This window comes from Pan troglodytes, chromosome 1, assembly GCF_028858775.2.
Source record: "Pan troglodytes isolate AG18354 chromosome 1, NHGRI_mPanTro3-v2.0_pri, whole genome shotgun sequence".
Taxonomy (NCBI): domain Eukaryota; kingdom Metazoa; phylum Chordata; class Mammalia; order Primates; family Hominidae; genus Pan; species Pan troglodytes.
Window position 1 is genome coordinate 207643292 of NC_072398.2, and position 12966 is coordinate 207656257.

The 12966-nt window shown below is 46.8% G+C and overlaps 1 protein-coding gene and 1 long non-coding RNA gene across 3 annotated transcripts; one reads left to right on the forward strand and one right to left on the reverse strand.

Annotated features, from left to right (window-relative positions):
- Window positions 1-512: 512 nt before the first annotated feature.
- Window positions 513-3107, reverse strand: LOC100612826 (uncharacterized). The gene is made up of 3 exons (XR_010154757.1): window positions 2974-3107; window positions 1087-1157; window positions 513-783 (listed from the first exon to the last, which is right to left on the reverse strand). It is a non-coding gene; the product is annotated as an uncharacterized LOC100612826 (long non-coding RNA).
- On the forward strand, window positions 2802-12319 carry ZNF436 (zinc finger protein 436). Of its 2 annotated transcripts, XM_001165342.8 has the most exons (4): window positions 2849-2932; window positions 4249-4341; window positions 5146-5272; window positions 9083-12319. In XM_001165342.8, exons 2-4 carry the CDS (start codon window positions 4309-4311, stop codon window positions 10333-10335), a joined length of 1413 nt encoding a protein of 470 aa, XP_001165342.1. In that variant the 5' UTR covers window positions 2849-2932; window positions 4249-4308; the 3' UTR covers window positions 10336-12319. The 2 variants fall into 2 exon arrangements, with proteins under 2 accessions (XP_009448815.1, XP_001165342.1); XM_009450540.4 differs by lacking the exon at window positions 4249-4341 and having other exon boundaries at window positions 2802-2932.
- The last annotated feature ends 647 nt before the right edge of the window (window positions 12320-12966 follow it).

Here is a 12966-nt window from a genome sequence, read left to right on the forward strand (position 1 = left end):
TCCCCCTGCTGCTCCACCCCCACACTATTCCCTCTAGCCATAACCAATCCTGACCAGCCTGGAACATGCTCTGGCCTTTCACGCCTCCGTGCCTTCGCACATGCTGTTCTTGAAGACTGGAATGCTTTCCCTCCCACCTTCTCCACCTCCAAACTCCTACAGTCTTACCAGCTCAGATGTCACCTCCTCCGTGAAGCCTCCCCCCGTCCACGCCAGCTAGGAGTCCACCCCCTCCTGGGTGCAGACGAGCTCACCCCTTATTATAGCACTTGGACTGCAATGACTGTTTGCAAGTCAGTGTGTCCCCCACGTCCCCAACTCCTTGTGCAGTGATGAGCCTTTATCACCCCTCCTAGCAGGGCTCACGAGAAGCCCAGGTCATTTTGATTTTTTGAGGTGCCCCATCTGTTTGAAAATGAAGAGATGACAAAACAGGATTACACACATCAAGGCATGCTTTAAAATGTTTAACAAATTAATGTTTCTGATACAAAAAACTATGACAATTGTGCTGCTCACAAGATAATTATAAAATTTATTAAAAGGTAGGAACTTACAGTGCTCCACAGGCACAGTGGCCTGGTAATAGAGTACAGGTTTAAGGATATACAAGGAGGGTCTTTGATCCCATCAGCCAGTGGAGCCGACATAATGTATAACCTTCTTTAGAGATAATGTTGAAAGCCTAAATTGGAGACCCTGGCCAAATGGCTCTTCTGGCCTCTTTCCCAGTGATGACAGGCTGTCCTGCTGCTTCTGCACACAGTAGGTACTCATTGTTTGCTGAATCATGGGAACAAATACAGCTTTCCAAGTTGGTTACTGAAAATCCACATACAGTAAGTATTCCCAAGAAACACTGCAGTCCAGAACAATGGGGCAGGAAGCCACCTCCTCCTCCAGTGACCCCAACCCTGAGTCCAGCTGAAGGCTGCAACAGGAAGCCCCTCAGCCACTGTCCTTCCACTCCCTCTTCCCCACTCCCCCCAGGGGCTCCAGATGCAGTCATGCTTTCCATCCGCTCCCAGCCTCTCTTCTCTTTCCAACCTCTAGAGGGTCCCAGGTGAAGAAAAAAAAAGCACTTACAGAAGGAGGCAGGCAGCCAAGCTGAGCCCGGGGAGTCGTCCTGGGCGCCACCCCGCCCCCGCCCCGCAGGCCTGAGGAATAAAAAAAACAGCAAGAAGACAAAGAAGGGCTTAAAGCACTGGGGCAAAGGGGTGGGGGGAAGGCCTAAGAAAGTTTACAAAGCAATCTGTCAGAGAAGGGATGAAAAGGGACCCCCGCTGGGCTGAGGGGCTCAAGCCCTCAGCTCACCTTAGGCCCAGTTAGAAACCTGCAATTACTTCAGCTAGTCAGAAAGGCTCCCCTCCTCCTCGCTACAAGGAGCGTGGTTATTAACCTCTGACCCAGAAGTTTCCCTGAGCGTGAAGCCTCAACTTGCTGGGGTTTTGGCAACCCCAAGTACCTATGCTCTACTAGGCTCAACACACCGCTCACTGGAACCCACCAAACTGGCCTAACCTCTGTTGCGTCTGAATTTCTGGAAGAAACACGATGTGAGGATAAAGTCACCCACAGTTCCTCACAGCTATTGAGCCACTTTGATTTCCCAGATTTTCTGAGCTATCCAATATACCCACAAGCATTTCTGGAAGTTTCCCTTACCACCAAAGCCAGGGTTAATAAAAAGTAACGGCTATCATCCAAGAGCGCACTCTCTGGAACGCTTTCATCATCTCACTCACGCCTCACAACATCCTTAGGTATGATGACCCTCATTTTAGAGAAAAGGAAATGCGCCTGGATTCAATGACTTTCCAAAGGATACACAGCCTGGATTCCAAACCAGGCTTGTCTGACCTTGAGGCCCACGCTCTTTCCACTGGGGATACTGCCTCTAGGGGACCCTCCAGGATTCCATTTTATATGGTGCTCAGATCAATTTTATTTTTATAGCCAAATTTAGCAGTGGGGGGTTGTATACTAACTTTAGAGTTATTAATGTTACTAAGTTCTGGTAACCCACTACCATCGGACCAGCCTCGGATCGACTTTAGATGAGGTAGGATGGTATAATTCTGTGACATCTTAAGAATTCTTAGCCCCACAGTTGCGGGTGGAAAGAGAAGGAATGGGAAAGTCTGCATTATGGCTGGGGCGGGTCCTTCTGTTCTTTTTAGACACTTGAGTAATTTAATCATAAATAACCGGGCACTGGGAACAGGACACTCACTAATAAAAGCAAGGCCTGGAGTTATGTTTGAAAAAAATTTTCAAGTTCCTCAGTGGGTGGATCTATCTGCAAAACAAAAGAAAGGCCCCTTTCCCAGCCCAGGCAGAGAAGTCTCCTGTACAGTTAGAGACAACAGGCTTCCGGGCACGTAGCCAAGGTTCTGGGGATATTTATAACTTGAAGAGGGTGGGAGTCCCTAATAAGCTGCTATATTCTTTTTCCATCACTTCCCTCTCCAAGGCTACAGCGAGCTGGGAGCTCTTCCCCACGCAGAATGCCTGCTTTCCCCAGTGCTCGACTTCCATTGTCTAATTCCCTCATCCTGGCTGGGGAAAGGGAGAGCTGCGAGTCCTCCCGTTCCGAGGAACTCCAGCTGAATGCAGCTTAGTTGCTGGTGGTTTCTTGGCCAGCCTCTGTGGTCTCAGGGATCTGCCTATGAGCCTGTGGTTTCTCTGAGCTGCCTGCGAGTCTGAGGCCTCGGGAATCTGAGTCTTTAGGATCAGCCTACGATATCTGGGCTTCGCCTGCAAGTCTACGAATTCGAGATCTACCTGCGGGTCTGAGACCTCCGGGACCTGCCCGTGCTCTCTAGAATCTTTCTGAACGCCAGGTCTGAGAGAACGCTGCGGCTCTGGAATCCGTTCGCGGTCTCTCAGGTTTTGGAGACGACGATCTAGTGGATCTTTTGCGGGACAGGAGGTAAGTCTGTTCGTCCCCCACTCGGGTTTTCGGCTTCCTACCTTCAACCGGACAGGGACTGCTAACATCCTGAAGGCCCGCCCGGATCAGGGCCTCAGACGCCCAGGGTCCCTTCGGTGCGGGAGGCCGCTGGGAGCCCCTGTAGCAGACAAGCCCTCTGGGACGCTAAGGAGGGCCCGCCCCCGCCCCCCTCCCCACCCCACCCAGGGGCCTGGCTATCTCCTCCTTACACGCCCTACACCGCCACCCGCTTCTGAGTCCCCCAGGGTTTTCGCCTCCCCGCCGCTGGACGCCACTCAGCCCGCCGCTCGAGGGGCGCCCCCTTGAGAAGGACGCAGTCGCACGCCCCTACAGGGTTAAAGCGCTGAAGCCGAGACACCGCCAGGCTCTACTGCCGACCGCACTCCCGAGTCGCCCCGGCGCGGGGCGGCGCGGGGCCTCTCGGGAGTTGTATTCCGTACACAGCCGCGCCGCCGCAGGCGCTGCTGGGACATGTAGTGCGTGGGCGGGGCTCAAAGTTCCAGCGCAGCCTCCGAGTCTCCCCTGGGGAGTGGGCGGCTGCCGCTTCCCTCTCCGGCCTGTGCTGTCAAGCAGGGGCTAATTCTAGCTCAGCTCAACGCAGGCCAGCGCCTAAATTGGCCTGACTTCGCAGATAATAAGGCCCGACTCAAGAGAAGCTTCTAGGGACGTGAGGCGAAGCAGGGCAGCCTCTAGCTTAATCGTGCTGCAGTCTCCATAAGAAAAAAGCGAGAATACTCCGCCCTGACTGGGAGGACGCGCTTACTTTTTCACCCTTTTGTTCTTTTCCCTCCTTGGCTTTTGGCCTCTGGCTAGCTTTTGTACGCGGGAGTGGAACTCCAACTCCCGGCAGGCCATGGGGGCAGGCACAGGCGCACTAGAGGCTCTTGGCCAGGCTGTGGGAGGCGGGCATAGTGTTCCGCCTCTGATTGGCAGAGTGGTTCACGAACTTCGCTCGCTGATTGGCTGAGGCAGCTGCCGGAAAGGACCCGGCCTCGAGATGGCAGAGCGGAGGCGTTCCCTGGGCTGAGCTGAGCGCCTCCTCCCTGAGACAGCGGCGGTCTAACCCCCGGCGCGGGAGGGACCCAGCCAGGGGGCTGTCCTAGTAGATTCCGGCATTGCCTCCACCCCGCTGTGGCGGAGACCCAGAGGGCGGGTCGCGCTCAAGGGTCAGGGAGGAGAGTGACCCGGCCCTGGTCCAGGGCCCTCCCTGCCCGCCTTGGGGCCAAAACTCCAGCCCTGGGGAGTGGGCAGGGCCTGTTTTCCGTGCCTCACGCCCTGCTTTTCGCCTCCTTCAGCGCTGTCTGCTAGCTGCTTTTCCTGCTCTCTCTCCCTGGAGGCGAACCCTTGTGCTCGAGATGGCAGCCGCCCTGCTCATGGCTGGGTCCCAGGTAAGCCGGAGGTGGCTTCTCAGACCTTGTCTCTGCTTACCCACCTCGTCCGGCGTTTCTCTGCTCTGCAAGTCCCTGTGGGAAATTCCCTGGGATTAGTAATTCGCTGGCTTCGATATTCTGCCTCCAGGGGCCTAGTACCAGGCCAGTATAGTCACAAACAAACATATATCGAACACCTGCTGTATACCTTTAAATACTGGGGAGATAAAAGATGGACGAGATGGACGCTACCTTCTAGCTCACAGCTCACAGTTCACAGTCTGTAGGGAGAAAGGCGCATCCACTTAAGCGTGGCACAACGTAGTAAGTGCTCTACTTGCTGTAGGAACAAAGTGCAGTAGTGTGGGAATCACTCCCAAGAAGTGGGCGTGATTAAGTCTATCTGGGGCATCCAAGGGGAGTGGAGCCGTGCAGAGGGGTAGGGGGCATTGAAGAACAGTTGGTACTGCAGTGGGACCTTAAAGAGTAGTAGAATTTCTCTAGTGTGAGAAGGATATTCCAGGAAAAGAGGAACATGATGAGTAAAGGTATGGAGCGATGCAAGTGCCAGATATGTCCTGAGAAAGTCACAGCCAGAGGATAAAGTTCCTGAGTGGGGCAAGGATAGCTGGCCATGGGACCAGAGCAATCAGCTCATAAATTGCTGCCTTCTTTACCACATCTCTTTTTTGCTTGTTTATTTCTTATTTGGACTCTATAGGTCACATTTAATATATTTTTCCTCCTGAATATTTCTAATCATGTATCTAATTTCAAGAAGTCCTAAATACAGAATAGTAGGGAAGTATCGTGTGATTTCAGGCACCTGTGACGTTTGAAGATATGGCCATGTATCTCACCCGGGAAGAATGGAGACCTCTGGACGCTGCACAGAGGGACCTTTACCGGGATGTTATGCAGGAGAATTATGGAAATGTTGTCTCACTAGGTAAGTAAGGATTCTACCTTTCTTTGCCTCCACGTTTTTGAGATCGTGTCAAAATGACTTAGTTCTTTCAACACAGCCTAGTGGTTTGATTTTTTAAAGCACTTAATTGGATATTGGCTTGACATGAGTCCTCAGGCAGATCTTTGAATGTGGGAACATCCAGGTCATATTGTCTAAAAAGAAAAAAACTGCTTCTGCACGTTTTAGACGTTCAGATTTCTTGTGCCCTGAGTCATTTTCCAATCTCCAGCCTGTTTGTACAGATCACTGACCAAACAGGTCTGGCATAATAGTGCTTGCCAGAATATAAATGCCCCCGTAACTAGTGCTTTTACTCTAGGGTGCTAAAAGATGAGGGGATTCTAACCCAGGTTCATGGGAGGGCGAAAGCCACCTTTTTGTGTTTGTTTTGGCTTCAGAGCCCTAGCTTTGCCTCAAGTTCCTTAGCTGAGTAGGTTCTCATCTAGAGATGTTTCAGTGTTGATGATGATAGATTTGTAGTGTGTCAAATGCTGTTCCACAAGAATGCTGAAATAGATCACAAATTCTATTAGAGAGGGCAGCTGATTTTTTTTTCATGGTCTGCAAGCCTGTCTTCTCTCTTTGCTGTACTTTGGTCTGGGTGTAACTAGAATAAAGAGTGTATTCTTGAGCTGAACGGTCTTTTGACTCACTTTGCCTCACTTTGCCTCCTGTCAAGACTTGACAGACATTAGCAAGCGTGTATGGGTCACTAGGTCATCTGCCATTCATTAGGATTAATCCTGTTTTTGAAATCTTTATTCCCATAGCCTTTTTCAGAACAAAAGGCAACTCTGAGGGCTTTCCTTTTTAACTTGAGCTTTCTCTGATGTCCCTAGTTTCTTGAATCCTTTCTTTATAAAAGTAACCATAAATAGTTATCTATCCAGATCTATTGCAGTCTGTAACCCAAATATTCCACTTAATCCAACAAAAGCAAAAAATGACAATCTTTAAAAAATGTGAATTTACAATTCTACAGTTTAGCCCCAAAAGCACTTGTTAGAAGGATGGAAGCGCCAAAAAACTGGTTTCTTGCCCAAATAAGTTTGGCAATGGGAATGGGTTTAAAAATGATTACAAGGCTTTTTTTTTTTTTTTTTGGAGACAGGATCTTGTTCTGTTGCCCAGGCTGGAGTGCAGTGGCACGATCACAACTCATTGCAGCCTTGACTTCCCAGGCCCAGGTCATCCTCCCATCTCAGCTTCCTGAGTAGCTGGGATCACAGATGCGTACCACCTTGCCCGGCTAATTCTTTTAATTTTTTAAAAAATTTTAAATTAATTAATCTATTTTTTTGAAATAGAGTCTCAGTCTGTTGCCCAGACTGGAGTGCAGTGGCCCGATCTTGGCTCACTGCAACCTCCGCCTCCTGAGTTCAAGCAATTCTCCTGCCTCAGCCTCCCGACTAGCTGTGATTACAGTTGCATGCCACCACGCTCAGCTAATTTTTGTATTTTTAGTGGAGACGGGGTTTCACCATGTTGGTCAGGCTGGTCTTGAACTCCTGACCTCAAGTGATCCGCCCACCTCGGCCTCCCAAAGTGCTAGGAATACAGGCGTGAGGCACCATGCTCAGCTTCTTTTTATTTTTTTATTATTTATTTATTTTTTTATGAGATGGAGTCTTGCTCTGTTGCCCAGGCTGGAGTGCAGTGGCGTGATCTCAGCTCACTGCAAGCTCTGCCTCCCAGGTTCACGCCATTCTCCTGCCTTAGCCTCCCGAGTAGCTGGGACTACAGGCGCCCACCACCACACTCAGCTAATTTTTGCATTTTTTTTTTTTTAGAGATGGGGTTTCACCGTGTTAGCCAGGATGGTCTCGATCTCCTGACCTCGTGATCTGCCCACCTCGGCCTCCCAAAGTGCTGGGATTACAGACGTGAGCCACCGCGCCTGGCCTGCCTCTTTTTATTTTTAATAGAAGCGAGACCTCCCTATGTTGCACAGGCTGGTCTCAAACTCCTAGGCTCAAGTGATCCTCCTGCATCAGCCTCCCAAAATGCTGGGATTAGAGGCCTGAGCTACTGCATCTGGCCTTATAAGGCCTTTTTACCTCAGGATTCCTTAGAACCTTTAATGTGTTATTAGGCATTGTGAATTTTGAAGGAAATGATATTGTATGTACCATTTACCAACCCAGTTTATCCATGAACCCTTTTCTCCCAAAATACATACTTTCTTTCTGAAGAGTGTACTAAGAAACCCAATTTGGAGAATGCAGTGTCTGGTATAAAACTCCTTGTAGACAGTGGTTGTGTATTTTGATTTTCATTTAAAGACTGCATGTGAAATATACTTAGACAATGCCAAGAATGTTCTCAGCCAGACATCTTTTTTCCTTCTTCAACTTTCCCACTCCTATTTTCATTAAAAGGTCACTGAAAAGTAGGAAGTGACATTTGTCAGTCACTTTTCTGTCAACTATGACATAGGTAAAGATTCATTTTTCTCCATATTAACATAGTTGGTTCTGGCCAGGCACGGTGGCTCACGCCTGTAATCCCAGCAGTTTGGGAGGCCGAGGCGGGCAGATCACCTGAGATCAGGAGTTCAAGACCAGCCTGGCCAACATGGTAAAACCTGTCTCTACTAAAAATACAAGAAAATAGCTGGATGTGGTGGCGGGAACCTGTAATCCCAGCTACTCGGAAAGATGAGGCAGGAGAATTGCTTGAACCCAGGAGGCAGAGGTTACAGTGAGCGGAGATTGCGCCATTGCACTCCGGCCTGGGCAACAAGAGTGAAATTCCATCTCAAAAAACAAAACAAAACAAACAAACAAAAACACAGTGGCTTCTTAGTAAATATTTTATGATGCTACTAATGATGAAGACTTGGCAAGTTAAAAAATACATACTCACAAAATACCTAGAATCTTGCCTTTTAGATATTCTAATTTAGAGTCTCATATTTTCTGCTTCCAGTGTTCTTTCAAAACACAAATATATATAGTTTTTTTTTTTTAAGAGACAGGGTCTCGTTCTGTCACCCATATTGGTGTGCAGTGGCACAATCACAGCTTATTGCAGCCTTGAACTCCTGGGCTCAAGTGATCCTCTTACCTCAGCCTCCTGAGTAGCTGGGACTACAGTTGCATGCCACCACATCCACCTAATTTTTAAAATTTTTTTGTAGAGATGGGTTCTCCCTATATTGCCCAGGCTGGTCTTGAACTCCTGGCCTTAAGTGTTCCTCCTGACTTGGCCTCCTAAAGTGTTAGGATTACATGCGTGAGCCACGGCACCTGGCCTGTATAGTTTTCTTAATGAATCATTAATTACAGCGATACAGAACGTTAATTTTGACAGACCTGAGTTTGAATACTGGCTCTACCATCTACTATGGCCTTGAGCAAGTCAATTCACTTGTCTGGGTCTTGGATTTCTCGTTAATGAAGTAGAAATAATCACAATTCCTGACTCTCAGAATAGCTGTGATAAAGAATATATGTGATGAAGAATATAAATAATTTAGGCTGGCCACAGTGGCTCAGAAGTTCAAGACCAGCCTGACCAATATGGTGAAACCCTGTGTCTACTAAAAATAAAAAAATTAGCTGGGCGTGGTGGCGTGCACCTGTAGTCCCAGCTACTCAGGAGGCTGAGACAGGAGAATTGCTTGAACCCAGGAGGCAGAGGTTGCAGTGAGCCAAGATCACACCACTGCACTCCAGCCAAGGCAACACAGTGAGACTCTGTCTAAAAAAAAAAAAATTTAGTATAGTGCCTGGCACACAATAGGTAATTTTTGTACTTACTAGTCTTATTGTTTACTTTTTATTACAGATTTTGAGATCAGGAGTGAGAACGAGGTAAATCCCAAGCAAGAGATTAGTGAAGATGTACAATTTGGGACTACATCTGAAAGACCTGCTGAGAATGCTGAGGAAAATCCTGAAAGTGAAGAGGGCTTTGAAAGTGGAGATAGGTCAGAAAGACAATGGGGAGATTTAACAGCAGAAGAGTGGGTAAGCTATCCTCTCCAACAAGTCACTGATCTACTTGTCCACAAAGAAGTCCACACAGGCATCCGCTATCATATATGTTCTCATTGTGGAAAGGCCTTCAGTCAGATCTCAGACCTTAATCGACATCAGAAGACCCACACTGGAGACAGACCCTATAAATGTTATGAATGTGGAAAAGGCTTCAGTCGCAGCTCACACCTTATTCAGCATCAAAGAACACATACTGGGGAGAGGCCTTATGACTGTAACGAGTGTGGGAAAAGTTTTGGAAGAAGTTCTCACCTGATTCAGCATCAGACAATCCACACTGGAGAGAAGCCTCACAAATGTAACGAGTGTGGAAAAAGTTTCTGCCGTCTCTCTCACCTAATCCAACACCAAAGGACCCACAGTGGTGAGAAACCCTATGAGTGTGAGGAGTGTGGGAAAAGCTTCAGCCGGAGCTCTCACCTAGCTCAGCACCAGAGGACCCACACAGGCGAGAAACCTTATGAATGTAACGAATGTGGCCGAGGCTTCAGTGAGAGATCTGATCTCATCAAACACTATCGAGTCCACACAGGGGAGAGGCCCTACAAGTGTGATGAGTGTGGGAAGAATTTCAGTCAGAACTCCGACCTTGTGCGTCATCGCAGAGCCCACACGGGAGAGAAGCCGTACCACTGTAACGAATGTGGGGAAAATTTCAGCCGCATCTCACACTTGGTTCAGCACCAGAGAACTCACACTGGAGAGAAGCCATATGAATGCAATGCTTGTGGGAAAAGCTTCAGCCGGAGCTCTCATCTCATCACACACCAGAAAATTCACACTGGAGAGAAGCCTTATGAGTGTAATGAGTGTTGGCGAAGCTTTGGTGAAAGGTCAGATCTAATTAAACATCAGAGAACCCACACAGGGGAGAAGCCCTACGAGTGTGTGCAGTGCGGGAAAGGTTTCACCCAGAGTTCCAACCTCATCACACATCAAAGAGTTCACACGGGAGAGAAACCTTATGAATGTACCGAATGTGAGAAGAGTTTCAGCAGGAGCTCAGCTCTTATTAAACATAAGAGAGTTCATACGGACTAAGTCCTGTAATTATGATGGCTGAGAAATGATTCATTTGAAGATACAATTTTATTTGATATCAATGAACGCCCTCAAGACTGAGCTGCTTTTATCATACTCTCCTAGTTGTGGGCCACAATTTAAACCATCAGAGATGACAAGCCATGTGAAATTCTGACCCTCAGCTTTGGGAATGTTATCTCCTCCAAAATGGTGATTTTTATTCACTCAATGGGTTACTTCATTAAAATCAGCCCCACAAGTAACTGGAAATCTGAAGACCAGGGGACAAATGCTGGTGAATGCCCAGGCCTGGAAATGGAGTAAATCTTTCAATGTTATTTTCTCCCATCCTTGGCCCAAGGAACTATGCTAAGTGAAACGTGGGACTGTAATAGGGTGGTCATGGCTGCTTTGGAAAAAGGCAACTAGAGACTCTGCCTAAATTGCCACACCTATTCACACACCATAGTAGTTGGGCACACACATCTTCCCTTCCAAAGGGCTTTTTCCTTGAGTTGCTCATGCATTTGTATCTTTTCCATCTTCCTGAGGGCAAGATTTTGCACGATGAAGGCAATGATTGTAACTTTTCTCCTCCTCATTGTTTCTAATTAGCTCCTTTAAAGCTTGCATCTTTGTGAAAGCTAACTGAAGATACGGTTGGAAAGGAAAAATGAGACACAGGTTTGGGGACCAAGGACCAATCAATGATGGTGACTTTAGCAGAAGATGCCCACAGTTATTACTGCCATTAATCAGATTTATGAATTTTCTTTGGGGATCATTATAGGGAATATTGTATAGAAAATATCTTCAAGAAAAGATAGGACCATCAGTGACAGTTAAGTGTAAGGAGCAAGTGGAATTGAGTCCTTCAGGGAAGGAACCACAGAGTCCCTTCCCAAGGAATGTAGGTCGTTTGTGTATTCTTTCCCCTCTAAGATCAACTCTTCCTGTCCTGCTAACTCTAAGATTTGATAAGGGCCACATCCCAGTGTTTATCTTAGCTTGCATCAGGGCATGTGTATGTACAGTAATGTGTATTCCTGTGGTTTTTCTAATAGAAACTGAATTTACAGAGACTTAGCATGTTCTTGGGTGATGTGAGTCATGTGACAGAAGTATAGACATAACTCCAATGTGAGAAATGTCCTTTTTTCATTATGGAAAATAATTTAAACACTAGTGCTTTAGTGTGCACTCTCCTGTAAGGTCTGTCTTTGTACAGAGCTAAGCACTTGTTTGTATGTGTTTGTCAATTGTGGAAGATAATGACCAGACAAATAGGTCGATTGTCCTATTCTCAGAATGAATTATCTTCTATGGCAATGAAGAACTCTTTGGCTTAGTCAGAAGGAATTAACGAACCTCAGTAGGAATGTATTTCCATCCTCCCACCCTACAGATATAAGTGGTTAAAATAACAGTTCGCCCAATTTAAGCCCAGTAGTGTCAGTTTTCCTAATCTCAGTCCAGGTAGGAATTAAGAAATATCTCAAGTGTTGATGCTATCCAAGCATGTTGGGGTGGAAGGGAATTGGTGCCCAGAAAATGGGACTGGAGTGAGGAATATCTTTTGAGAGTACCCCCAGTTTATTTCTACTGTGCTTTATTGCTACTGTTCTTTATTGTGAATGTTGTAACATTTTTAAAATGTTTTGCCATAGCTTTTTGGGACTTGGTGTTAAAGGAGCCAGTGGTCTCTCTGGGTGGGTACTATAATGAGTTATTGTGACCCACAGCTGTGTGGGACCACATCACTTGTTAATAACACAACCTTTAAAGTAACCCATCTTCCAGGGGGGTTCCTTCATGTTGCCACTCCTTTTTAAGGACAAACTCAGGCAAGGAGCATTTTTTTTTGTTATTTACAAAATCTAGCAGACTGTGGGTATCCATATTTTAATTGTCGGGTGACACATGTTCTTGGTAACTAAACTCAAATATGTCTTTTCTCATATATGTTGCTGATGGTTTTAATAAATGTCAAAGTTCTCCTGTTGCTTCTGTGAGCCACTATGGGTATCAGCTTGGGAGTGGCCATAGATGACCGCATTTCTATGACCTAACTGTATTTCACCCCCTTTTCCTTCCCTACTGTTCTTGCCCCACCCCAACCAGTTCCTGCTGCTGCTTTTGGCTTCTTGGAGGTGAAGGGCTTAAAACAAGGCTTCTAAGCACCCAGCTATCTCCATACATGAACAATCTAGCTGGGAAACTTAAAGGACAAGGGCCACACCAGCTGTCTCCTCTTTCTGCCAGTTGTTGCCCGTTTGCTGTGTTGAACTTTGTATAGAACTCATGCATCAGACTCCCTTCACTAATGCTTTTTGCATGCCTTCTGCTCCCAAGTCCCTGGCTGCCTCTGCACATCCCGTGAACACTTTGTGCCTGTTTTCTATGGTTGTGGAGAATGAATGAACAAATCAATATGTAGAACAGTTTTCCTTATGGTATTGGTCACAGTTATCCTAGTGTTTGTATTATTCTAACAATATTCTATAATTAAAAATATAATTTTTAAAGTCAGCAAACCTGAGAATTATTTTAGTAACCCAGCACTGATTCATTTAATGGCTTTTCATCAGAGTCATTAAAATTGGGCATGATTGTCTTTACACTGATGCATTCCGTACAGATGTACAGGTA

Coding starts and splice junctions, on each gene's coding strand:
- ZNF436 (XM_001165342.8), top strand. CDS start 4,309: ATGGCAGCCGCCCTGCTCATGGCTGGGTCCCAG. Junction 4,342..5,145: donor TGCTCATGGCTGGGTCCCAG/GTAAGCCGGAGG, acceptor GTGTGATTTCAG/GCACCTGTGACGTTTGAAGA. Junction 5,273..9,082: donor TGGAAATGTTGTCTCACTAG/GTAAGTAAGGAT, acceptor TTTTTATTACAG/ATTTTGAGATCAGGAGTGAG.